Source organism: Cajanus cajan, chromosome 6 (genome assembly GCF_000230855.2).
Source record: "Cajanus cajan strain Asha chromosome 6, NIPB_CcT2T_4, whole genome shotgun sequence".
Taxonomy (NCBI): domain Eukaryota; kingdom Viridiplantae; phylum Streptophyta; class Magnoliopsida; order Fabales; family Fabaceae; genus Cajanus; species Cajanus cajan.
Window position 1 is genome coordinate 44,859,095 of NC_138522.1, and position 27,274 is coordinate 44,886,368.

General features: G+C 34.2%; 3 protein-coding genes across 7 annotated transcripts; 2 read left to right on the forward strand and 1 right to left on the reverse strand.

The window, feature by feature from the left end:
- The first annotated feature begins 2,255 nt into the window (after positions 1 to 2,255).
- On the forward strand, positions 2,256 to 12,324 carry LOC109800207 (SWIM zinc finger family protein / mitogen-activated protein kinase kinase kinase (MAPKKK)-like protein). Of its 4 annotated transcripts, none has more exons than XM_020360956.3 (3): positions 2,256 to 2,412; positions 3,752 to 3,822; positions 11,143 to 12,324. In XM_020360956.3, the coding sequence occupies exon 3, from the start codon at positions 11,412 to 11,414 to the stop codon at positions 12,120 to 12,122; it is 711 nt and encodes a 236-aa protein (XP_020216545.1). In that variant the 5' UTR covers positions 2,256 to 2,412; positions 3,752 to 3,822; positions 11,143 to 11,411; the 3' UTR covers positions 12,123 to 12,324. The 4 variants fall into 4 exon arrangements, with proteins under 4 accessions (XP_020216545.1, XP_020216544.1, XP_082933303.1 ...); XM_020360955.3 differs by having other exon boundaries at positions 3,752 to 3,817; XM_083077177.1 differs by lacking the exon at positions 2,256 to 2,412 and adding an exon at positions 2,513 to 2,658.
- Positions 12,325 to 15,485: 3,161 nt separating this feature from the next.
- Positions 15,486 to 18,495, forward strand: LOC109800204 (Regulator of chromosome condensation (RCC1) family protein). Of its 2 annotated transcripts, none has more exons than XM_020360950.3 (5): positions 15,486 to 15,653; positions 15,736 to 15,915; positions 16,742 to 16,777; positions 16,902 to 17,059; positions 17,144 to 18,495. In XM_020360950.3, exons 1-5 carry the CDS (start codon positions 15,560 to 15,562, stop codon positions 18,428 to 18,430), a joined length of 1,755 nt encoding a protein of 584 aa, XP_020216539.1. In that variant the 5' UTR covers positions 15,486 to 15,559; the 3' UTR covers positions 18,431 to 18,495. The 2 variants fall into 2 exon arrangements, with proteins under 2 accessions (XP_020216539.1, XP_020216541.1); XM_020360952.3 differs by having other exon boundaries at positions 15,487 to 15,653; positions 17,153 to 18,495.
- A 964-nt stretch (positions 18,496 to 19,459) lies between these two features.
- LOC109800203 (elongation factor Ts (DUF810)) lies at positions 19,460 to 24,835 on the reverse strand. The gene is made up of 5 exons (XM_020360949.3): positions 24,222 to 24,835; positions 23,077 to 23,946; positions 21,712 to 22,167; positions 21,087 to 21,276; positions 19,460 to 21,001 (listed from the first exon to the last, which is right to left on the reverse strand). The coding sequence occupies exons 1-5, from the start codon at positions 24,792 to 24,794 to the stop codon at positions 20,070 to 20,072; spliced, it is 3,021 nt and encodes a 1,006-aa protein (XP_020216538.1). The 5' UTR covers positions 24,795 to 24,835; the 3' UTR covers positions 19,460 to 20,069.
- Between the last annotated feature and the right edge of the window lie 2,439 nt (positions 24,836 to 27,274).

Consider the following 27,274-nt stretch of genomic DNA (forward strand, 5'->3'; position numbering starts at 1 on the left):
ATCCAATCCAAATTACATGAGTTTGAACCATTATAAAGCATAAACAATATCCAAAAACAACATTTTAAGCAATAAAATCAAGTATTAACCATTACTCCATGGAAATCATGAAGAAATCATGAAGAAACCTAACCAAACCCTCTCCAGCTCAATTCAGCCTCAATCATGCGTAAAACATGGAATCAATGTGATATTTCAACCCATACATACTAGATTAAGTCTTATAAGTACTACCCTTACCTTAGAAACCTCAAAAATGCAAGATTTGGACAAAACCCTCAAATCCCAACTCAAACTTTAATCCCTCTTTTCAAGGCTTTAGAGGCCAAATCTCTTGAAACTCCAGTTGTAAAGATTGATGTTGGCTTGATAAGCTTTCCAAAGGTGTCCTCAGCTTCTCTCCAGACCAGAGCCCCTCTCTCTACTTTCTCTCTCTTGAAATTGTTTGTCTGACAAATGAGACCCTCCGGTCTTAAGTCCCTATATATAGTCATTTTTCAAAATTTTCAAATTTCACCCTTAGCAACTATTCACCTCAAATATCTTATCCCTTGAAGTATTTCAACTCCCTAAGCTCTAAAACAACTTCAAATTCACTCAGAAAGACCAAATTTATCTTATGTTCCCATCCTTCAATCTCCTACCTGTCCTATTTCTTTCTATTACAATATGCACAACTCAACACCATATGAAATGCAACATGTATCAACACACAAACAAACATCACTTTCAGATACATATGCTTGGAATAATGAGTTGCATGCCATAATACTTCACTTAACCAAGATGAGAAGGAAGGTGATCAGTCTTCTTCCCTCTTAGTACCAATTCAGTATAATGGTGTACAATGCATCATTCACCAAATTCATGTGCACACATGCCTATATCAACATCTCAAAACATCAACATCTCATCTCATACTATAAAATCACTACCATGCTTAAACAACTAATCAAAACCACATCAACATACAATATGCATAGAGGTAAGTACATTTCAAATCCACATCTCCATAATCCAATCCAAATCCATATAAACAACATATACATACATGCATACATACATATATATATATATATATATATATATATATATATATAGAGTATATCTACCAAATAGCTCAGTATTTCCATGGCGTCACAACCATCATACTTGTCAAGCCAGTCACTTAGTTGACCATTTGTTCTAATACTAATTGTTATGCATTGAGAGTTCACATACACACATATCTTCACATTGGTAAAATATTATCCACTTTAGGTACAAGTCCTCATTATTTAACTTTTTGGTTATCACCCAAAAAATCTTTTATCAAGATCTCTCACTATTCCAATAGTGTGAGACTTTGATTGTGTCTCAACATGATTAGTGAGTAGCATAGATGGAAGAAACCACAATTCTTTTGAGTCAAATTTAGTGCACATTGTGAGTCAGATTCACATAAGACAATTTTGAATCCTCCTTGACAAGCCTTTCATAAATCATGGTAAATGGCCAATAACTTCACTTTAAGACTTGTAACAAAACCACGAGTAACTAATTACCAAAAATGATCTCTCATAATAATGCCTTCAAAAATTATTACTCTAGGATATTCAAAAGAACTTCCAAATGCATAGTACATATATACAAAATACAAAATTGACACCTAGCATATAAGATTATAAGCTACTAAAAGATATTTTCTTCAAATATATATTAGAATACTTGAAAGGTATTTATAAAATTATAAGAATTTTAGAATATAAAATTAGGGATTATTTATAACATCCGAAAAAAATATTAAGTGACAAAATATATATGTGAGAAAAATTATTTAATATAATAATTAAAACTGTATAAAATAAATATTTTTTCTAAAATAACAAAATAAGAATTAGTATTAAACATATTAAGTGATCAAAATATTTTAATATTTATATATTTAAATTTTATTTTTAACATAAAATCTAAAAAACACTAATATAATATTATATATTTTTAATAAATTTTTAAATAATTTTTTTAAAAAATTACAAAATCAAATCAAATAAAAGATTAATTTGATTTAATTTAAATTTTATAATTCATTCAAATCGAATCATATTTAATTTTTTTATTTGATTTAGATAATTTTTAAGATAAAAATTAAATTAAACCGCACGGCAAACACTTTTTTAATGAGGTATGTAGTACAAATATAAGGAAGAAAAACAAAATAAAAGAAAAATATATTTAAAAAATATTAAAGTAAGTTTGAAAATAATAGAGGCTCTATGCATAATTTAAAGGTTAAAACTGCATTTGTTCTTTTTGTGGCTTTCTGTATACTCCAACCATAATCTCTCTCTCTATTGTATGGCGCCATTCCCTTCTCCTTCCGATGCAATGCTACTCTGTTACTGTTACTGTTACTGTTAACCATTCCTTCATGTGAGTTCTTTTTCTTCCTATAAGTTTGGTTGCCAAAATAAAACTAGGTTTCATGTCCTTAGTTCACTCTTCACACAATCAGAAAATATGCAAACGATTATTCATCACCTGGCTTTAGTTTTCCTTTTCTTCTAAACACTCAGTACATTTTTATTTTCTAAAAACTGTCTCCTGAGTACTTGAATAGAACATTTGAATGGAGCACTTAAGAAAACAAAAGTAGAAGAACATCACGAGAAAACATCCGTAAGTTATTTCTATATATTGTTTTTGCAAACAACTTTCAAAACATAATAGATTTTGGATGAGAAATTGATTTCTGAGTAATATGGATTTTGTTGTGCACATGGGATTCACACACCTCTTCGTTCTTCATTTTAGGCTTAAACCCTAATGGGTTAGTTTTTGGTATGTTATTTTGAGCATTTTGAATAATGATCAATAGCAAATATAAGACTTAGCTTGAACAATATTATACAAATGTGGAGTCATGTGTGTGGAAACTCTGCACAACAGATTTCTTTTTTAAAATACAGTCTTCAAAACAAGAAAAGTGAGAGTGAAATCTAATAGGCCTCAGGCCCTTTATTTATTTATTTATTTTTCATTCTGTTGCTTTGTTGCTCAATTTTCATCTTGGTGGTGTCATTTACTATTATATTTAAGGCAAAGACTAACTTACCCTACACCTCTAAGGCTCGAGCAGAATAATGATAGTTAACTGTAATTGGCAAGGTCCAATATCTATTGGTTATGAATATAGTAACAAATTTCGAATCTAAAACTCTATGCATGATACACTTAAGCGACACTGGTGGTAGTGGTACCAATACCCATTAGTCTACCTCTTCTCTTTTAACTGTTTTCTTACCATGAAGTGTTGCAATTTTTGGTAGGAATGCTGAATAGTTGTCGCCTCGAAATATTGTCACTAGAGCAGGGGACTGGGGAGGGAATAAAGGGTCGTCATATTCTTTATTTCTGCTCTCTCGCAGATTCTTTTCAGATGTGTATATTTCTGTTACATGTGTAATTATATCTAATTGTGTTTAGTTTAAAAAACAATGACTGGGAAAGTGGATTATAAGTAAGCTTATTACATTGGGTCTTATAGAATAGCATTTGAAAGGAACCGAGAAGAATCTAATCTTCGAGCTTAGAATTGTTCTTCTGCTGTCTCAAATTAGATCTCCTTAATTGTTCTGCCTCACTCAAGATCCTTTTGCATTTTTAGCTTTATTTGAATATCTTGATCACTAGCAGCATGATATGCTCCTTGTTCTGTTCAGCTTCATACCTAGTTTACTTCTTCCAAAAGTTTACTTTTTTGTTTTTACAGTCTCAATACCAGACAACACTTTTGCATGATCAACCACTTGGGTCTCGAACCTCCTATTCTCAGACTGTAAGGTCTCAACTTTCAGATTGAAAATCTTTTGCTGCATTATTTATCATCAATCTATTTTGATCTCTATTCTTGATATTTGATATATATTTCATGATGCAATTTTTATCTGCTTTCGAACTTATAACTATCATGGTTGAAAATGGGTTATTTAGTAACTTCTGTATAAGTTTATACTTTGATATTAGTTATGTCAATGTTCTGAGTAGGACTCTGTCCTTATTGTTAGACAGCTGTGACGGCCAGCACCGAAAACACTTTCGGTGATTTTTGATTTTTAAATCAAAAGCGGGTCCCACATGATAATAAAATAATATTAAAAGTTTAGGAGAAATTACGAAAATGCCATTGGGACTTTCCTATAAATAGGGAAGCTGAAAACCATAATTTTCATCCCAAATCTTCTTCTCTTCTCTCTTCCTCTCTTATACACCTTGAGATCTGTTCTCGGTAGTAGTAGTCTCCTAATTCAAAGGAGTAAGTTATAGAGAGAGAAGTGTTGTAATTTCCTCCCTTTCAGTAAATAATATTTTTACTGTGGTTATTTTCTCCCTTGTCTCTTTTTACTCATCTCTTGTTTTAGCTGTGAGTAACTATTAAACCTACTCTGGACCTAACAGTGGTATCAGAGCCACTAGGTTATTTATTATTCCGCTGTGGTGTACATTGGTATAGTATCGGAGAAAATTCTTAGTATGCTCTGTGGCTGCAGTATTGTCTGATCAGTCACATCAGAAAAGAATTATTCTTGTTACTGGATTTTATCACTGTTCCAGTAGGCGGTACTATTCTAGTGGAAGTTACTTAAGTCGGTTTAATAGAAGAAATTATGGCAGCAAAGTTTGAGATAGAGAAGTTCAACGGGAACAATTTTTCCCTGTGGAAATTGAAGATAAGAGCAATTTTGAGAAAAGACAACTGTCTTAAAGCAATTGAAGGCAGGCCATCAGATATTACTGATGAAAAGTGGAGAGAAATGGATGACAATGCTGTTGCCAATTTGCACTTAGCAATGGCTGATTCAGTTTTGTCGAGCATAGCAGAGAAGACAACTGCAAAGGAGATTTGGGACACGCTCGTAAAATTATACGAGGTCAAGTCACTTCACACCAGAATATTCTTAAAGAGGAAACTCTACACTCTTCGAATGAGTGAGTCCACAGCAGTGACGGACCACATCAACAATCTGAATACGCTATTTGCTCAGCTTTCAACAGCTGATTTCAACATAGTGGAAAATGAACGTGCGGAGCTTCTACTTCAGAGTTTACCAGATTCATATGATCAACTCATCATCAACATAACAAACAATATTGTTGTTGGTCGTCTATCCTTTGAGGATGTTGCCGGAGCTATTCTTGAAGAAGAGTCCAGGCGAAAGAATAAGGAAGACAGACTGGAAAGTTCAAAGCAAGCAGAAGCTTTGACGATGATGAGAGGAAGATCAATGGAACGTGGCTCCAGTGGGAGTCAAAATCATGGTAGATCTAAATCTCGAGGAAGGAAGAACCTCAAATGCTATAATTGTGGCATGAGAGGGCACATGAAGAAAGATTGTTGGCACAAGAAGAGTGGAGGAGGGAAGAATTCTGAAGCGTCAACCTCTCAAGGTTGTGTTGCTAGTACCCAAGAAGATGGAGAAATCTTGTACAGTGAAGCAATAAGTTCCAGAGGCGAAAAACAACTCCATGAATGTTGGATATTGGATTCAGGTGCAACCTGGCACATGACTCCAAATAGAGATTGGTTTTCACTTATGAATCAATCTCAGGAGGATCCGTATTTATGGGAAATGATCATGCTTTGGAAATTGCTGGAGTTGGTACTATCAAATTAAAAATGTATGATGGTACTGTTCGTACAATTCAAGGGGTACGACATGTGAAGGGCTTGAAAAAGAATCTATTGTCCATTGGGCAACTAGATGATCTCAAGTGCAAGATCCACGTTGAAGGTGGAATCTTGAAGGTAGTTAAAGGCAATTTGGTGGTGATGAAAGCTGAGAAGATCACATCAAATCTATACTTGCTCTTGGGAGAAACGTTGCAAGAAGCAGATGCATCAGTTGCAGCAATAAGTCAAGAAGAGGCAACGATGATGTGGCATCGTAGACTAGGACATATGTCAGAGCGAGGCCTGAAAATTCTTGCGGAACGTAATCTCTTGTCAGGGCTTAAAATGGTAACCTTACCATTTTGTGAGCACTGTGTGACAAGCAAGCAACATAGATTACAATTTGCCAAAGTAACTACAAGGAGCAAACACATACTTGACTTGATCCATTCTGATGTCTGGGAATCACCAGAAATTTCCATGGGAGGAGCAAAATATTTTGTATCATTCATTGATGATTATTCCCGGAGATTGTGGGTGTACCCAATCAAAAAGAAGTCAGATGTGTTCCCAGTATTCAAGGAATTTAAAGCACAAGTAGAACTTGATACTGGAAAAAGGATTAAGTGCTTAAGGACAGATAATGGAGGAGAATATATAGATGGTGATTTTCTGGCATTCTGCAAGCAAGAGGGTATCAAGAGGCAATTTACAGTTGCTCATACACCTCAGCAGAATGGGGTAGCAGAGCGGATGAATCGAACTCTTCTAGAAAGGACAAGAGCTATGTTGAGAACTGCAGGATTAGCCAAGTCTTTCTGGGCAGAAGCAGTCAAAACTGCTTGTTATTTGATCAATCGCTCACCATCAACAGCAATTGGTTTAAAGACACCAATGGAGATGTGGAGTGGAAAACCATCTAATTATTCTTCATTACATGTGTTTGGATGTCCTGTGTACGTGATGTACAACTCCCAAGAAAGAACAAAGCTGGACCCAAAATCCAGGAAATGTATATTCTTGGGTTATGCTGACAATGTTAAGGGGTATCGCTTGTGGGATCCCACTGCCCGCAAGGTTGTTGTCAGCAGGGATGTAGTCTTTGCAGAAACTGAACTGCAAAAGGAGCAGGAGAATGACAGCACTATCAAAGACACTAGTATAGTGGAGATAGGAGGAAAGTCTAAAAAGGATGACACCTCTGAAGCAGAACAAGAGCATGAGGAACAAGAACCAGATGAAGCCAATGATGAAGAAGTTCAACAAATAAGACGTGAGAGAAGGAGACCATCTTGGCATTCAGACTATGTTATGGCAAGTCATGATGCGTACTGTCTCTTAACTGAAGAAGGAGAACCATCAACCTTTCAAGAGGCGTTGAGGAGTTCTGATGTTTCTCAGTGGATGGCAGCAATGCATGAAGAAATAGAGGCCTTACATAGAAATAAAACATGGGAACTTGTTGATCTTCCAAAAGATCGAAAAGCCATTGGTTGCAAATGGATCTATAAGATCAAACGTGATGGCAATGATCAAGTGGAGAGATATCGTGCAAGATTGGTGGTTAAGGGATATGCTCAGAAAGCGGGCATTGATTTTAACGAGATATTCTCGCCAGTTGTCCGATTAACCACAATCAGAGTTGTTCTGGCTATGTGTGCTGCATTTAATTTACATCTTGAGCAACTTGATGTAAAGACTGCTTTTCTTCATGGGGAACTCCAAGAAGAAATATATATGCTCCAACCAGAAGGCTTTAAAGAACAAGGAAAAGAAAACTTGGTTTGTAGGTTGACCAAATCTCTGTACGGTTTAAAGCAGGCGCCAAGGTGTTGGTATAAGAGATTTGATTCCTTCATTATTAGCCTTGGTTACAACAGACTGAGTTCAGACCATTGTACGTACTACAATAGGTTTGATGACAATGATTTCATCATCTTGCTGTTGTATGTGGATGACATGTTGGTGGTAGGCCCCAACAAAGATCAGATCCAAGAATTAAAGGCACAATTGGCTAGGGAGTTTGATATGAAGGACTTGGGACCAGCAAACAAGATTTTAGGGATGCAAATTCACCGAGACAGAAAAAACAGGAGGATTTGGCTTTCTCAGAAGAATTATTTATTGAAAGTCTTGCGGCGCTTCAACATGCAAGACTGTAAGCCAATTTCGACCCCACTTCCTGTCAATTACAAATTATCCTCAAGTATGAGTCCTAGCAACGAAGCAGAGAGGATGGAAATGTCTCGAGTGCCGTATGCATCAGCGGTGGGAAGCCTTATGTATGCCATGATTTGTACGAGACCAGACATTGCACAAGCAGTGGGAGCGGTCAGTAGGTTTATGGCAGATCCTGGTAGAGAGCACTGGAGTATTGTAAAGAGGATCCTTAGATACATCAAAGGAACCTCAGATGTTGCATTATGTTTTGAAGGATCGGAGTTTGTTGTCAGAGGCTATGTTGATTCAGATTTTGCAGGAGATCTGGATAAACGAAAATCTACTACTGGTTATGTGTTTACACTTGCTGGAGGAGCAGTGAGCTGGTTGTCTAAGTTACAGACTGTTGTAGCTCTATCTACTACAGAAGCTGAATACATGGCAGCTACGCAAGCATGCAAGGAAGCAATTTGGATTCAAAGGTTATTGGAAGAACTCGGGCACAAGCAGGAGAAAATTACTGTGTATTGTGACAGTCAGAGTGCCTTGCACATTGCAAGGAATCCAGCCTTTCATTCCAGGACAAAGCACATAGGAATTCAATATCACTTTGTTCGTGAAGTAGTAGAAGAAGGAAAAGTGGATATGCAGAAGATCCATACAAAAGACAACATAGCAGACGTAATGACAAAGCCTGTCAACACTGACAAGTTTACATGGTGTCGATCCTTATTTGGCCTATTGGAAACATAAGCAACATGAAGTATCAATAAAGAAGAAATGGTGTGAAGATATGATTAACTTAATCATAATCTTCAAGTGGGAGAAATGTTAGACAGCTGTGGCGGCCAGCACCGAAAACACTTTCGGTGATTTTTGATTTTTAAATCAAAAGCGGGTCCCACATGATAATAAAATAATATTAAAAGTTTAGGAGAAATTACGAAAATGCCATTGGGACTTTCCTATAAATAGGGAAGCTGAAAACCATAATTTTCATCCCAAATCTTCTTCTCTTCTCTCTTCCTCTCTTATACACCTTGAGATCTGTTCTCGGTAGTAGTAGTCTCCTAATTCAAAGGAGTAAGTTATAGAGAGAGAAGTGTTGTAATTTCCTCCCTTTCAGTAAATAATATTTTTACTGTGGTTATTTTCTCCCTTGTCTCTTTTTACTCATCTCTTGTTTTAGCTGTGAGTAACTATTAAACCTACTCTGGACCTAACACTTATATCTATAATCTGGTATAGAAAACATGTCCATTTATTCTCTCATATATTGTATAAGTTCCGTAGGCCATCAGAAGGAATTAATGGATTACAATTGCATCAGAAGGAAACAATATAATCTATCAGAGGCAATCATCTAGCAGCTTGTACCAATATAGTAGATATAGATAATTACTTTAGGCATACAAGTATCAGTTAATATCCTGTGGTTAATTCTAAAGAGTCTCTATTCACCTTAACTTTTTTTTTTCCCTGGTAAAACAATTATCTCGTAAAGCTCATCTATTCACCCATTGAAAATATTACAATCTGGTAAAAACATTCTTTAATATTAATTAAAGTTTATTAAAAATCATAAAAAAATAGTTTCACGAATATAATATGTCTTACTTATATGCAGTTTTTAATAAATTTTAACTAATAATAAATGATATATTAATAAAAATGTGTTAGAGAATGTATTATTAATATTTTTCGTTTTGTATGAACTTCTCTCGTCATTCTTTTTTGTTAGACACGCATTTCCTTACACTATGTTGTTATTTGGTAATATTTAAAGGATACTTATAAATACATATGTTCATTTTTCTTCTATCACCTTTTTCATCCTATTTTCTTTCTGTCGTTTTTTTTTGTCACATTAGTACACTTTACGTTTATTATTTTCTCTCCATGTCTTATTAAAATTTCTGACAGCGGTATATTTATTGAGAAAGATCTTTTGTAATATTTTTTCTTCTTCTTTTGGACTTTATATTTTATTTTTACAAAAAAAAAAAAAATTCTATTAAGAAGGAAGTATGATTGGAAAGAAAATTCCCTGACTCAAACCAAATGCGTAGAAGAAATAATTAGGTCCCACTTTGTCATTTGGTATTTCTATCCACTCAATTCCAGTTACACTTTCACTGGACTAGCTGTTAAGCATTTCTAATAACTTGCCAATCTATCTTCTCTCAGTTATACGAGTAAATATTCATATTAGTACCTGAAGTTGAAATTCTTGAATTTTAAGTTTTTTTTAATCAAAGTGCATATGTCACAAATCTTGAAGAATAATAATTTAATCAACAAAATATATATTTTAGCATTAATTTCATGACTAAATACATATTTAAAGACTTCAAATTTATTTTTTATAATTCAAAAACTTGTATGGTCAATCTTATTTTTGTTTGAACTTTTTTCAATTACATTTGTATTCCTTTTCCCTTTTTAAAATTACACTTGATACCTCTTTATTTTTTTTCCAAAAAATGTCTCTCACATTCTCCATTAAAAGGAACATTTTTGAAAGAAAAAATTCGTTAAAAATCGTTTAGATTATATGACACGAATATGTTATGAACTTGACATTATTTGGGAATTGAAAAATAACATAACATCTTTTGAACTTTTAAGAAATCTCATTATTTTTCTAAATAACAAAAGAGTATTAAGTGCAATCTCAAAAAATAAAAAGGATGCAAGTGTGATTTATTTTATTTTTTACTCTATTGTACTTTCTTTTAATTCTGGTTGAATTAAAATTAGGTCAACAAGAAAGGATTTTTATGGTATAGGAATTTTTGGCGGATCAAATATCTACTACAGTATGATGACCCCCATTGTCATTTTTCTTAATTAGATTATTACGTTAGGATTAGGGAAGACTTCATCATTGCAGTGAAATCCAAGGGATATCCACCAGAGAGTCTAGGGACGAGGAAGAGAGAAGATGAATGATTTTTTTTAATTTTTTATCATGACATGTTAAACCTTTTACTTTTGAGTTTATTTATTAGTGCACAAGTATCTCAATCTGTTCGTCTACGTCAATCCAAAGTGCATCACAACTCATCATAGCAACTAGCAAGTCAATATAGTAGAAATTTCCAATTTTAAGTCGCATCTCGAAACCTTTCATATATATGTTCGTTTTACCATGGCATCCTGATATAACGCATGGTATAATACTAATTCTTAGTAGGACATCAAAATATCTCATTTTAAATGCCTAGTTTTTTGTGTATATACGTGCAAAATATAGCAACGAAAAATAGATAAGAAAACCATGGTTAGGATTGCAAATATAACAAAGTGTGCTTTGTACGTATGAGTTACAGATTTTAGGGTGTATTACTAAAGCGTGCTGCATGGTTTACCACCATTCCACGGATAAAAGGGAAGTTGGCAAGTAAAGGTTTGGAATTGTGCACCTTACAAAATTCCCTGGCCCATCATCCATTCTTATTCCTTCACGTGTCCCCCAAAACTACACAAGGAATCCCAACCACACCCATCCTACATAACCCACAACCAACAACATATTCGCCTAATCCTAAACTGTTATTCAACTACCAACTACCTTAATTTCCCCATTCCATTTGGAACAATGAACTCTTCTGGCTCCAATTCCAATTCTCCATCAAACCATAACAATCATCACCACCACCACCACCCTCGGTTCAAACCAAGCCAACCCATCTCAGACCGAATAGTCCGCGCCCTCCGCCACCGCCTCCGCCTCCTCCACCGTGCCGGCTCCACCTTCTTCATATTTGGCGCCACCGGAAACGTGTACACGGTGACCCTCTCCTCAACCCCCTCATGCACCTGCCCTGACCGTACCACCCCATGCAAGCACATCCTCTTTGTTTTCATTCGAGTTCTTGGCGTGTCCCTTGATGACGTGTGTCTAAGGAGGAGGACCCTCCGTCCCTGCCAGCTTCAGCGCCTCCTAGGCACGCCGACGCTGCCGGAGGCGGTGGCGGGGGGCAGCCTCCGGCAGAGGTTTCACCAGCTGTTCTTTGGTGGAGGGTCAGCAAGGCCAAAGATAGAGATGGAGGAGGGTGCAACGTGCCCGGTTTGCCTTGAGGAAATGGGGAAGGAGCAAAACCTGGTGGCGTGTGGAACATGCCGTAACCCCATTCATGAAGAATGCTTGATGAGGTGGAAGAGAAGCAGAGGAAGAAGAACGGCTAGTTGTGTGATTTGTAGGGCGAGGTGGAGGGATAGGGTGGAGCAGGATAAGTATCTCAATCTCTCTGCTTATGTTAGCGAGGATGATATGGGACAACCTGCGGGGGGTATCTGCACCGGCTAATTATGTTTCATGTGCTGAAAGAATCAAAAACCAAGGTTAACCGAATGAATGCTTGGTATCTGTGTAAAAATTGTTTATATTGCTTGCAATTAGTCAGAATACTTGTGTTATTGTTGTCTCCCTGGTTGTTACTTGTTTTGTTGCTATATTTACTTTGTATGCTGCCTTTTACTTTTAGCAATTACCAGTAGAATTATCTGCAGCAAGAGTGGCACAACACAATGTGGATATGCTTGTAATAATCCCCTAATCTGCTAGCAGTGTCCTTCATTTTGATTTCGCCAACCTAAACATAGCGTTTCGACGGAGAAAAAATAGAAGGGAGGGAAACTACCAATTTTTGTAAACTTTTATTGTTTAAGAGGAGTAAGGGAGGGGAGGAAATTCCTTTTCCTCTAATTTTAATTCCATTTTTATATCAGAAAGATTTGAAAAGGAAAATTTTAAAATATTTTTAATATACTGTTTAAAATATATTTTATTTTATTTTTAAATTAAAAATATATAAATATAAAGATAAATTCATTTTTAAAATCTTTCATGACTCATTTTTTCTTTGATAAATCAAATAAAAAAATTATTTCCATTTTCTCTATTAAAATCTTTTTTTTCCTCTTTTCAATCAAATAAAATTTTTAATCCCTCCTCCTTCCTACCTCTCTCTCTACGCCTCTAACTAAACATGTCTATGTCACTGTTTGCTTGTTTCCAAAATTAATTCTAAGATTGATTTCGAGCGAATTGAAAAATTTTATAATGGTGTATTTGGATGAAAATTTTTACAAAATTAAAAATTTTAAATTGTTAATATTTAAATTACTTTAATTTTAATTTTTATTATTCTTAAAATATTTTGTTTGGATAAATTAATTCAAATTTTTTAAATTTTAAATTATTAGGTTAGATATGATAATTTGATTCGATCATGATAAAATTGATTTAAAAAATATATTTATATGTCAAGATTTTTAAATTAAATTTTATAAAAATAAATATTAACTAATTTTTAAATATTCAATAATTTTAAAAATTAACATTAGATAATATTTAGTAATTTTTAAAAAAATTGAATATTTAATAATTAAAAACATGAAGAGATAAGAGATATATGAAAAATTTCAAATTCTTACTTTTTTTGGAAGAATTTAAACATTTACTATTTCAAGAAATTTCACAAATACTTGAATTTCAAATTCTTCGTTCAAATGAGGTATTTTACCTCAAAAAAATTTAAAATTTTTCATACAAATGAATTATTCTATTTAAATTTTCTATCCAAACACACTATAAACTTTTTGAATAGATAGAATTGATCTCAAGTCCGAGACTTTCAAAATTTTTAAATATAAATTATTTCTCAGTGGCTCTATTTTATCAACTGCTCAAAATTAATTCTTTTAAGTTTATTTCTGAAATATTCTTAGCATAAAATGATTTTATATACTACTACTTTTACAATATTTTTATTGATCAATTGGAGTAAAATAGATAAAGAATGGAAACAACTGTGCGGCCAAGTTTATTATTATTGTTATTAAAATTAAATATGTTTAGTATATAAACTTTTTAGGAACACGTATAAATTTATTAAAAAAAATTGTTAATGAGTTGGGCCAAATGGACTAAACATATTTTTGATTTGGTGATAGAAAGTCATAATAAATACAAAAATTAAGGCGAGTTTGTAGAAAAAATAATTATGTTGTTATTTTCAAAAATCATGGTGAATTTAGAACGTGTTTAGAAAACCGTTTTTCTAACAAAAAGGTAAAAACACATTTTTTAAAGTACTAAAATACAAAGTAATTATTTTTATCTTTTCCGTTCAATGTATGTTTGTCAAATTTTAACAATAAAACAAACACACACTTAATCTATCATGTATCTAAATACGCATTAAGATTTTTATAGCCTTGCTTTTAGGAGTTCGATCTGGCCAATTTGGCCAAACTAAACAAACATGATCTGTTTTCCTCTTATTTTTAAGAGCCTATATCTTAGTCTTAATTATGAGTTGTTCATATTGAACTCGAATTGTTATCTCAAGTTAATAAGTTGAGTTTAAAAGGCTTTTTGAATTATTTAAATTTGTTTTTAGTTTTCAAATCTTATTTAGTTAAAATAGTTTCAAAATCATTTTTAATGTGTTATAAAAATAATTTAGCCTTGTGTTAAAACCATGAGAATATATATATATATATATATATATATATATATATATATATATATATATATATATATATATATATATATATATATATATATATATATATATATAAAACGTGAGTGTTATTATCTATGTCAAGACTAAAGACTATACTTTTTATTATTATTATGAATGATATTATTAAAAAATGATATTATCAAAATTATTTTATTATTAAATTATTATCATTTTTTATATTAAAATATTTATTATTATTTTTCTAATTATTGTTGTTATGATTAAACTAGAAGGACCAACCCCAAGCGTGTGGTTCAGCGGTAGGGGTTGATCCACGCTTAAGCAAGGTCAGGGGTTCGAATCCTGCCTTGTGTATGCAGCCGCGTTAAATCTTGGGGCCAGCTATCCCACCTTTTGAAGTGCCTCCAACGTAGCAGGGACGAACGAGATATTTCGTGTCTCTAATAGTTACACACAAACAAATATTAGAAGTTAAGGATTGTCATTTAAAAAAAGAGATAAGAAGATATAATAATCCATTAAAAAGTGCAGACTAAAAGGGTAATTACCGAAATAGAACTCCTTTATAATAGATATAAATTATTATTATTATTATTATTATTATTATTATCATTATTATGAAAATAAATATTATTATCATTAGTTTTAAAATTAATTTTTTGGCACAATTATTTAATAGGAATTTAAAAAATACATGGTTTGTGGATAAATAATTGTTAAAGGTTGTAAAATGACTTGAACAAATGAAACGTATAGTTTGAGTTTTAGGATTTATTTGAATAAAATTCTTCTTAAGTGATTCTTTGAGAGAAAAATAGAAAGAAAATAATAAAATAAGTATTTTCATAAGTTAAAATGATAAAATAATTAATTTCAATTTTTTTGAAAATTTAAAAATAAAAATATTTTAACAATGGAATCAGAATGAGAAGACAGTGCATCGAGTAATTACATACGATTTTAAGAACATTTTACAATAATTTTTCTTTTAAAAATTAACTCTTTGTATATTTGTAAAATAAAATAAAAAAGTATTTACCTACATTTAGTTAAATTTAAATTAATGCTAACTACACCGTTATATTTTTATTTTTCAGATTTATTTACAACTTAAAGTTTTGCGCGAGCAAGTGATAAAAAAAAAAAAAAAAAAAAAAAAATCTTGTTTTTCTTGTCGGGTATTGAATTGTGTATTGTGTGTTTGGGATAACAGAGCGTGTGTTCTTGTTTTGTGTGTTTGTCGTCGGAAGCAATGGAAGACGCCGGCAAATCTCAGAAGTCCGGCAACCCGTCGCGGAAGGTGGTGGACATCGCTGCGGGAGAAGCACACACTCTCCTTCTTGCTGGTAACCCAAATCTATTTTCTGTGAATCAAAATTGAAATCTCAAATTTCATTCTTTTATGGTTGAATTGTTTGTTGCGTGCAGTGGATGGCAGTGTGTACTGCTGGGGTAAGGGAATGTTTGGGAGGCTTGGGACTGGTTCAGAAAAAGACGAGCTTTTTCCAGCAAAACTCAACTTTGGAAACCCAAATCCAAATGGAACAGAAGACACTGTCAAAATTGTGGGAATTGCTGCTGGTGCTTATCATAGTCTTGCTCTAGCAGGTTATGTTTATCTAACACTTGATACTTCATGCCTTCCAATTTCCCTATTTTTAGTAAACAGATTGAGTGTGCTAAACAGTAGTCACTATAACTGTTGGATCGGCGCTTACCACTAGGCCAAAAGCTATAGCTGATAGTCAGGGTGCAACTCTTTTTACTTAAGAGCACAACAGCCCAAGCGCCATGATTCGACAGTGACTTGGCCCATCTAGCCTCCGCCACGGAACAATTGATGTAACCCGCAACAATTTTTTTTTTTTTAACACAGCAGAACAAAAATAAATTCCATTAACCACTTTCACAAGTCCAACAACCGAATCCCTGCTACAGAAAACAAAAAAGTAATACAAAACTCAGCATAATATATATAATAAAAAGAAAAGAGAAATATAGAAGTAATGATTATGTTGAAAATAAGATGAATTGAAGCGGCCCTACCCTAACAAACCTAAAAGTAAAGATCAACAAACAAAAGTGGCCGGAATATTCTCTCTCCGCCGCCTTCAGCCTTCAGGCCACCGTCTATTAATTAGTAAACCTGGAAAAACTTGGAAACCTTCATACACAAGTATGCTGGATTTTGCTAACAAGGGAGAGGGATTTCCTGATTTGAATCTCCCTTTCCATTGGTGGGAACTCAAGCTAAAGTGCCCTAGTTATTATTTAACTTGTAACCAAACTTTCACAAGAGTGATTAGTGTATGCATGCATTAAAACTTGTTAAACAGATATGAAACACCATGAGTATTGATTATCTAATGTAAACTTAGGCTGGTTCATCTGGAGGTTATTCCCCCGTCTAATTCTTCTGTCTATGTGTTAGCAGAAGATGGAGCTGTTTGGTGTTGGGGTTACAATTACTGTATCCTTAATATGCTTGGAGTCCCTTGGTGGATCTTACTTACAGATATTACTTGCTTTTACCTTATAGAAGTTTGTTGAATATATATTGAGTACTAGCATCTAAACCCTTGACTACTGTATGGATGGTCAACTTGGTATAAATGGAGAGGAATCGCAGGACAATGAATATGCGGTTGGAGACTATTCTCTAGTGCCCCACTTACTGAACAAGTTTCATGAATTGCATCCCTCTGATTCTTCATCGGGTGTGTCTGAAGCAGAAGGCACAACATCACTCAAGGTATAACAAGAATTGCATTAATTTTTTTTAACCTGAAATATAAGCCGATGTGACTTCATAATTGATGTGTTCTCACCTGTTTAGCTATCTCAGATATGTGCTGTTAAAGCTGGAGGAATGATGTCTCTGGCTATTGATAATCGTGGGACCCTGTGGATGTGGGGAAACTGCCCACAACAAAGCAAAGAAGGTGGGTTGGCACTTGTAAGCAGTTTCACTCCAACTCCAGTTTGGGATTTTCAGGGTCACTCTGTTGTCAAGGTTGCATGTGGAAATGAGCATGTTGTAGCTCTGGTTAGTGCTGGAGAGTCCTACAATGGTGAAGATCTAGTGTGCTATTCATGGGGTAATAACAACCATGGCCAATTAGGCTTGGGGGATAGAGAGAGCAGGTTGCATCCAGAAGTTGTTAAAACATTTGATGAAGAGTCCCCTTATGAGGTAGCATGTGGTGCCTTTCACACTGCTTTGCTCACTCATAAAAAGAATGCTAGTGACACATTAGAAAGCACATGCTGGACCTTTGGCCGTGGGGATAATGGCCAGCTTGGGCATGGAACAACTCAAAGCACATTATTTCCTACACCTGTTAAAGAATTGCCTCAAAATGTATCACTTATTTGTGTTGACTGTGGTTTGTTTCATACGAGTGTTGCTTCCTCAGCCGGGGATGTGTGGTCGTGGGGAATGGAGAAGGGCCTTGGTTTGTGCCCTGATGCTAGTCGTTCTGGAACAGATTCTGGTGATGCCCTCTCTCCCCGTGTTATGTCATGCAAGCCATATGAACCTAAATTTCCAGATCCGGTTAAAGTTGCATGTGGGGCTGCACATACTGTTATTGTTGCACGAGAGGGATATAGAATGTGGTCTTGGGGTAGGGGAAGGAGTGGAGTTCTTGGAGATGGTAAAGGAGTAGATTGTTACACTCCCACAGTTGTAGTGTGGCCCACACCGATGGAGGATTTCGAGGAAGAGGAAGTAAAAAGCTCTGGTAAAGAGCAAGATAAGGCAATAGAAAAGGAGACTGAAGCAACAACAGAAACAGAAGAGAAACTATCCTTAGCATTGAGTGAGATGAAGCTGCTCCAAACAAAGCTATCTATAATGGAAAAATATGCAAGTGTACTTCATGGTTCTATTTTTGGAAAACCTTTTGATGAGCAAGATATCCCTGATTCATTGCGGAATTCAGGTTCATTTGACATTGGAAAAGAATGGGAGAAGATGTTAGAGGCAGCAGATCATAGGAAACTAATTAGGTTGGAAATGTTTTACCGTGACATGCTTGCGGGAGTGAAAGATGAACTAATGAAGAGAAGGATCAAGGAAATAGTAAAGGAGTGCCTCCAATCTTCAGAGGCGAAAATTTAGTGTCTGTAAATAAAAATTTAGTTTTATTTTTCACTTGTTCAATCCGACATAGCACATTGTCAGTATTAGAATTCCCCCACCCGAATCTCACCTCGCTTCCTTTACACAAATGAGCAGCGCGTGTTTAATGTATACCAGTGGAACCCGCGGAAACAAACCAAAAATGAAAATTTTGGTAAGTAAATTTTTCATTTAATAAATCTCTTTATTTAAAAATAAGACCTATTAAATTTTGTGATTATTAATAAATTTAAAAATAAAAATATGTTAAAATTTGTGGTTTTTAATAAATTATAGTCAATAGTAAGGTATTTCAAAGAGAATATTGCTTATCAATCTTCTCATTTTTGTAATAATTTATTTTATTACATTCTTAGTTTCTTATAGTGCTTTATTTTAGTAGCAAAACAAGCAAAAAAAATTACATTATGGCACACATTTCATTTTCATTTTTCTCGAACAAGGTTATATGTAATAATTGCTGTCTACAGTTTCCTCGTCTTCAACACATACTTGTGCACTATAAAATATTATCGTTCTTTCCATTTCCTCTTCTACATTTAATCAGTTATTATTCATCATTATTTTTATTTTCAAATTTATATATGATTAACTATTTTTTTTAGTACAACTGTATAAATTCTGAAGATTTTTTATTTATTATTTTCCTCTTCCCAAAAATTACTTTATCATTGAAGCTTTGATGCAGCTTTCGGTAATACTTTAATAATTTGTAAGAAAAATTCCCCTACATTCAAAAAGACGACAACAACAGCCGCAGAACACATAGCATGGTGGATCACTAAAGTGTAAATTTTTTAACGTTTGCAACAACTTCGATTCTAGAAAGTACAATAAGAGGAAGCAAGCAATCAATTACTCCGACCCCGCTAGATAATGTGTAACCAAGTCTTTGCGTTTTCCATAATCAAGCAGCTGAAGGTATTCTAGCTGTCCACACATGGCACACCTCAACACTTCCTATCAGAAACTTCGTTAGGATAAGTCCAATAACCACACATGACAAACTAAAGAAGGATATGTATAAGTATATTATAAAAAGTACTGAATTAGCATATATACAATGTTAAATTCCAGCTTACAATCACCGCCGGCCTCTTCATTCATACTACGAAATAATTGCATAACTTCAATCAACAAATGGTGGGCTATTATACAATGCCTGCATTTCATACTAGTAAAAGGGACAACCCAATCCGAAGGAATTTAACAAAAGAATAATGAGACATAGATGCCATTTTCATATAATATATAGAGAAAGGACTCTCAGAAGGTAAAAGGAAAAATTAAACTAAACACAGAATAAACCACCGTGAGATATCTCTAATCTTCCAATAATTAACGAATCAGAAAGAATATTCAACTGCCTTGGCAAATAAGCCAGCCATAATCATGGCCAACTTTTTTGCTGCCTCGCTTCAGACTTGGACAATACGCCAGTAGCACTAAGCCGCTGGCCGATATTCCCCAATGTCTTACAGGATGGCCCCATCCTGACATAAATCTTGCCCAACAACTCACATTAATTACCTGCCGGACAACGTAGTACTAAATACCAGCAGAACCAGATAGTTAAACAGAATGCATCTCCCATTCGATTAACTTGTTCTCAAAGTTGTTAAAGTTTCTTAGGTAGATCATATGTCTTTTTCAGAAACTTAGTAGCTGATTCATCATTTCTATAGCATAAAACACGTAACAATGTGTTTGGTTCTGATGGATTCCACTGTCCAGAAGTTGGAGGTAATGGAAGTTTAGACCTGGCAGAGGATTTATACGTCTCCATGGTCACCCGTCTAAACTGCTCAATGAGGCTTTCTGTGTCAGTTCTGAAAAGGGGAAGGATAGATCTAGCAGTAGTTGAAAACTTATCTATTAATTCAGAAGGCAATCCATCCCCATTTGCCCAAAACAGCTCCTTGAGAAATTTGAAATCATCCTCGATGATTTGAGAATCCTTCCGGGTAAAAGCTCGTGAAGGACCTCCAGCAAGCAATACAAGCAAGAATCCATCAAAGGATGCTCTCATGATTTCAGTAATAATACGTGTGCGAATTCTTTCATGAACAGTATCTGAAATGAACATTAACTTCCGCTCAAGTTCCTGAAGAAATGGCTCAATCCTGGAAGATGCTGGATCCCCAACGTATAAACCATCCCATAAAACATTACTTAGATCATGGAAGACAATTCTATATGCTGCAGCTTCGCAGAGTTGCTGAATTCCTTCAAGACATGCTGCTGGAGACAGTTCAAACTTCTTTGCTAATCCATTTGAAAAATCTTCTGCATGAGCAGATTCAGAGTTCCGTAAAAGGGTAATTATTCTTTTTTCCAGAACATCAAATTCACCCAGGATCCATTGCAAAGTATTTATGCGAACACAGAGTTGTGGTATTCCTGAAGAGCTATCCCCATTTGTTGCAACCTGAGGGTTTCTTTTCTGAGGATTTGGAGATTTCTCTTTTTTCTTCCCAAAGCCCTGAAACTTTGAACCAATAGTGCATCTGGTCAATGCTGGCATTGTTGGAAGAAATGCATTTCGTGATCCTGAATATTAGAACAAAGAACAGTTATTACAGATGCTAAATATCAAAGCTCAAGTGCTCAACTATAAAATTCCAACACCATTTACCGCAGCCAGATTTTGCTTTGATAACGTAGTACTGAAGGCATCTGTCAAGGCCATTCATCACTTCAGGAAGCAATGCGGGATGCATCGGTATTGGAAGCTGAAAGAAAGCATCCAAAGTTTCATTTATAATCCGCAAAACTTCAACAGCAGATGGGGCATATCCTTCCTGATTTGCTTGAGCACTCCAGACCTAGGATAGGATATCACAGTAAACTAAGTTCGTTCAAAATAAAGGCATTCATTAATGCATATAATCAAAACACATGAAAATTAATCACATGCATAATTATGATCATGTTATCACTTATCAATTAAGAGAATCTCATGATTTAAATACACACACAACAAACAAATGTTCAGAAAGCACTTTATGATGTTAATTATAGGCTATAAACTCTCAAGTCTAAGGATGTGTTTGGGAAAACAACTTAATTAAGTGCTTATTCAATAAGTTCCTACCACGCAAGAGCTTATGTTATAAATTTGGCCATTAAAATGATTGGAATAAGCAAAAAAGAGTTTATCCAGATAAACTTCACCAAGAAGCTAACAGCTAAAAAAAGCTTCAAGGGAAGTCACAGTGAAAATCATCAACGGGTAATAAAAAAAGATAATGAATGCAAACCTCTTGCTGCAGATTTCTATCAACCCATTCCTTTAGTCTGTCTATTCTAGTCTTAATCCATATTTTCACAAGATTGGCAATTGCACCTTCAGCCTCAAAAGGAGGCATCTCACGGATAATTGCCTTACCACCATCATCACTTTCTACTGAATCCTCAACTGCTATCTGCACAAGGTCTTTCTCCAACTGATCTGCAGCTCTCAGCACTTGAACAGCATCAGGTGTCAATTCTGTGATACCTGAGATGAATTGCTTCAATTCGTTTCCATAGCAAGCATGAAGGGTGGCCACAGCAAGACCTGCTGCCAAAGGATGCCATCTCTTAAGTATTGGACTGAACACTTGCTTTTCATTGACTGCCAGGCTACCAACATCTTTTGCAAGGATGGCAAGGCCAGGGAGAGCATTTGGCTGATTTTTGGATGCTCTCCTGCTGGAGTCTGCCTTCTCCATTATCTATGCAAAACATCAAAACAAACATAATTCAGCACATGCATCTATTAAAATATAGAGGCAGATAGATGAAGAATTTAACATGAAAACTAAAGTCATAAATGCAATTTATGATCACAATCTATTAACATTACCAAACTATCAATTAGACCTCATATGGATATCTAAACTTTTGTTCCTCATAGACCTTCTACATATAATCAGAGCATGATTTGAACGTGTTATGTCTAGTTTCCCCACTTACTTGCAATCTATGAAGCACTTATACTTTGGTTTGCTTTATGTATCCATATTCGATATAATCCTCTTGAATACTTAACTGATACATATCGGTAATGTATCCAAGTCTTTAAAAAAAGTTATGAAAATCCAATATAGTTATATGAGATATAGAAGCATGTGTAATATAGAAACCTAGAAACATTATCCTTTGATGAACCAAAACTGGAAACTGTCCTTTTATGAATGATTTCAAAAAAGGAAAAAAATTGATAGTACTATTCATATCTGTACATAATAAGTAATTTATGATGACAAATTGACAATGATTTATAATTTTTTTGTTTTGAAATATTGTCCACGAAGGGTGTTTTTAATTTGGATTTGCGTAATTAATTATATAATTATTATGTTTTATGATTTTTTGTCTACATCCCTATATTTGTATCCTATATCTTTTCAAAATAATCGTATCAGTATGTCGGATACACATATCACAGCTTGCAATCACCTACAATTGTAGATTGTGTGCCAATACAATCTCATACTGATTTTAAGTAAAAAATGTGTAGGCATTATATTGTCAAACACAACCAAACTGTGAATCACTATTACCATCTCAGTAGATGATAAACCTCACGACTATAACCTTTTATTAAAGGGAAAAGCCAATGGCAGACATCAAGAACTTGCCTGGGCAAAAGCTGTTCGTAGTGATGACCTGATGTAAGTTTCAATTCTTTCACGTGCCACATTGACCTCATTCCTTCTCCTCCGGCGATACTCATTAGATATATCCTCAACCAAAATCTTAGCTGCTGCAACCCCTAAAGAGACGATGCCTTGCATGGTTTCAACATTTCCACGGTCAAAAGTTTCATGATAAGCAAGGAGCCTTTTCTCAGCCCACCCCAATATTGAAGTCAACGTAGAACTCAAAACTTTGGAATATTCTGCATCTTTTGTTGTCTTTGCATCTTTCGCAACTTCTGCCAGCTGGCCGTCAGCAGTAGACAGCAGGTCCAAATCCATCTGGCCAGTAGCAACAAACCGGTGAAACAAAACCCAAGTAAAACAGAGATTATGAAGTGTCTGATTCAACCCAAGGATTCCCCAGGTCTTCTTGATTTGTTCCATTAGCTCATCAAATTCCTCAATAATGGACGATTCATCATTAGCATCAAAGCAAGATTGCAGAAGCATTTCATAAAGCCGGAGGTTCAGAGGAATTCCATCGGCCCAGTGGCTCGAATCAGCGTAAGAGCCATCATACGACCTATTTGCTAGGGACATGACAGCACTACGAAGAACCTGCATAGACTCGGTATTCTTCCCTGTTTGTATAGGCTTATCCAGTGCAGCATGAACAATCTGCCGCAGCCGCTGTGCCGCAGAATTCGACTTATCCAAGGGCATGTGAGGATGCAAAATCAAACCAGCCTCCAAAACCTTCAAGGTCCTCTTCTGCCACTCATCATACTCTTGCTGATCAGTAAAGTCCGAAGCCTTGAGTTGCTGCAACAACTCAAGCGGAACCACCACAGACTCAATCCTTCTCCCAACCTGCAATAAACACTCAATTAAACCTCAATAACACAATATTCATTCACACATTCACACACGCAACAATCAAGAACAAGTTAACCTGAACTAATTTGTTATTTGAACATGGATCAAAGTGACAGTCACGTGCTAATTTGAGAGAACACAATAGCAGATCAAAGATGAAAAGCAAAAAGGCAAGTGAAATTGAAGCAGATCAATAGTCGCTAGCTACATGCATTGCGGCACAGGCGAAAAAGCGTTATCGAAAGGTGAAAACGAAGAATGTTATGGACCTGGCCAGCCGAAATCCTGAGCAGAGCGCGTCGCACGCGCGAATCCATGGCTTCAGAAACCCTCATCTGGTTCCGCATGAGTTCACCGACGGTGAGAGGACGCTTCGGCTTTCCCTGGCCCGAACCGGAAGCCGAACCGGAGCCAGGGCTCTTCCGCGAACCGGAACCGGGCGATTTGAGGCCGAAGGCCTTCTTGACCTTGCTGGCGGCGGTGGAGGTGATGGATCGCTGGAGCGCGGGCGAGTTCGGCGAGTTCTGACTCGGTGAATTGGAGGAGTGGTTCGGCGCGGAACTGAGAGGCTTGCCGGAGGAGGTGCGGCAGGCGGCGACGAAGATCTCGTAGGCGGTTAGGGTGAGGTCGGAATCGGAGAGGGCGGCGGCGAGTTGGCCGAGCGGAGAGGGAAGGTCGTCGGCAGCGGCGGTGGATTTGGGAGGCATTATCGGCGGCGGAGTGGCGTCCCTCTTGGAATGGCCCAATGAGAGGTCTCGGAAGAGGTGAGCCATTGCGAGAAGAGAGAAGAGAGAAGAGAGAAGAAGAGAGGCGAGAGAGTCAAGAGTATGGACTACATACATACACGCTAAAAGTGTGCTGTTCAGATCAGATAGGGACACTGCCTCTTCTTTCTTTCTCTTTTACTTTTCTACCATTCTCTTTTTCTCTTTCCTGCTATATTTATTTCTCCTGTTCCTGTTACTAAAACCTTTTTTTTTTCTTTTTCTTTTAAATATTAATAATTGCATTTAATTGGATTACTTTTTAATATAATATTAATTGTCTCAATTTTATTTATAATTCTCGTATTTTTTATAAAATGATTATTGTATTACAATATTTTTTAGTAAAGAATATTAACTATCAAAAGTTAATTTTGTAAGATTATTATTTATTTTTATTTATTGATTCTTTTAATGTACGTAAAAATCACTTTATGATGACACTTATTATAAATAAATAAATAATTAATTTTTATTAAGATAAAAAAATCTGACTATTTGTGTTAACAACCGTAAATTCATTAGCGTTATTTGATGTAAGAAAATTTACTTGTCTTTATTTTTAGTGTGGTTATATTATAAATATAATTTAATTTTATGCATTATTATTTCAAAAAAAAATTACAAACTATCTTAAATTTAATTTTAAATATAATTATTCTAAAAATTAACAAATTTACAATCAGATAGTAATATAAAAATTATTTACAATTTCAATACATTCAAATTAAATTATTTAAATAATAATATCGTGAAATATAATTCCAACTTACTCTAACATTTTTACGGGCACACTATATTTTGAACATGGCACATTTAACACATAAATGCATGGGAATATTATCTAATGCGGTATTTTTCCTCTTTTTAATGCAAAAGACTTCTTTCTTAAGAATTTTTATTTCAATTTTTTTCAAAGTTCTTGTTTTTTTTTCCCCTATAAGATCATATTATTCTTTTATTTTTGCATATAATTTCCCGTAGGGCTTCTTCTCATGATTGGAATTCCATAAATGCTGTGTTTGGGAAATTAGGCAATTACGATTTATTAACGTGGGGCGAAATTGAATTGAATAATAGTATTAAAGTTGGGTCAATTTCTTAATTGACAGTATTAATAAGTGGTTGAAGCAAGTAAAAGTATAAACGTCGAATTGAATGCGAGGCAAATAATATATCAGGTGAATTGCAATTGCATGGTAAGAGCCTAATATGATAATGGATAAATGTATGTGAAATTGTATATATGTGATAGGATTATAATATGTATACGTTTTCCGCAGTCTCCGCAGTCTCCGCTGTGAAACTTTGAATTTAATATTTTAGTTCAATTGAATAATGAACGTCGAGTGTCAATTCTTAGACATTTGCTTCTTCAATTAATAAAAAACAAAATTTAACTACAATTTCTTTTAATGTGTGATTGGGGTTATTCTTTTATAGAATTAAAAATTTATTTTAATAATATATATTTATATTTAATATAAATTTTATTATATATATTTATATATATTATGGAGATAAAATTCAAAAGAACATACAACACCAATCATATTATTTCAAACTGTATCTAATTTTTTTCTTAAAAAAAATATATAACACTTTTTTGTTTTTGTTTTTAAGTATCCGAAGAAAAATCTCGAAGAAGGCCTTCCAGAACGTTTGTAGGAGGAACAGCCCACTCCCAAAAATATAGTTTTTTTAAGCTTTAATTACCTTTTTTATCTTTATATTTTATAATTTTTTTAATTAAAAATATTCTATTTTTAAGTCTCTACAACTATATTTTATTTTCTTTAATCTACTTAATGTTATAAACGTTAAAACAACATTATAATACTATAGAACTAAAAAACAAAATAATATATAAGAATTAAATTAAATATTTCTAAAAGAATAAAAACTCGTAAAACTATAGAAAATAAAAAGTAACTAAACATTTTTTAAATAGCAGATGTAGATAGCATTTTAGATCGTATTGCAATTTCTTAAGATAAAATGAATTATATTTTTAATTAGAATCAAATATTTCATTTTTATTTAAGTATAAAAAATGATATTGTTGATCAATCATGACAATTTTTAAGATAAAAGGTTAATGTGTAGCACCATACTTTCTTAAAGATGTTTATGGTGATAATTAATATTGTAATTAAGTAATATAGTTTGTATTATTTTATTGTTATAATTTTTGTGTGATAAAAGTTAGAATTGTGATAACTCTAAATTTAAGTTATAAAATATATAATTTAAGTACATGAGAGTTAGTTTAGGAAAAATTGATATATATATATATATATATATATATATAAGAATAATTTTGAAGAATGAACTTCATAAGTTCATAATTCTAAAATTTTATAAAGAAGTTAGCGAGAGATGTTTTCGGGCCATTGAAATCTGATTGTCAATTTGATTTCACTAGAAGGTTTCTTTTCTTTCCTTATTAGTTAGTTGGCATACTATAAGCTAAGGATCTAAGTTGGTATGGAGCTTTTGGAGTTAACTTGGATTAGTTTGTTCTTTTTCTTCCTTCTTTCTCGTTCTCTTTAAATCTA

Coding starts and splice junctions, on each gene's coding strand:
- LOC109800207 (XM_020360956.3), top strand. CDS start 11,412: ATGAACTCTTCTGGCTCCAATTCCAATTCTCCATCAAACCATAACAAT.
- LOC109800204 (XM_020360950.3), top strand. CDS start 15,560: ATGGAAGACGCCGGCAAATCTCAGAAGTCCGGCAACCCGTCGCGGAAG. Junction 15,916..16,741: donor TCATAGTCTTGCTCTAGCAG/GTTATGTTTATC, acceptor ATGTGTTAGCAG/AAGATGGAGCTGTTTGGTGT. Junction 16,778..16,901: donor GTGTTGGGGTTACAATTACT/GTATCCTTAATA, acceptor ACTACTGTATGG/ATGGTCAACTTGGTATAAAT.
- LOC109800203 (XM_020360949.3), bottom strand. CDS start 24,794: ATGTATGTAGTCCATACTCTTGACTCTCTCGCCTCTCTTCTTCTCTCT. Junction 22,168..23,076: donor TACGAACAGCTTTTGCCCAG/GCAAGTTCTTGA, acceptor TGTTTTGCATAG/ATAATGGAGAAGGCAGACTC. Junction 21,002..21,086: donor CAAAGCAAAATCTGGCTGCG/GTAAATGGTGTT, acceptor TCTAATATTCAG/GATCACGAAATGCATTTCTT.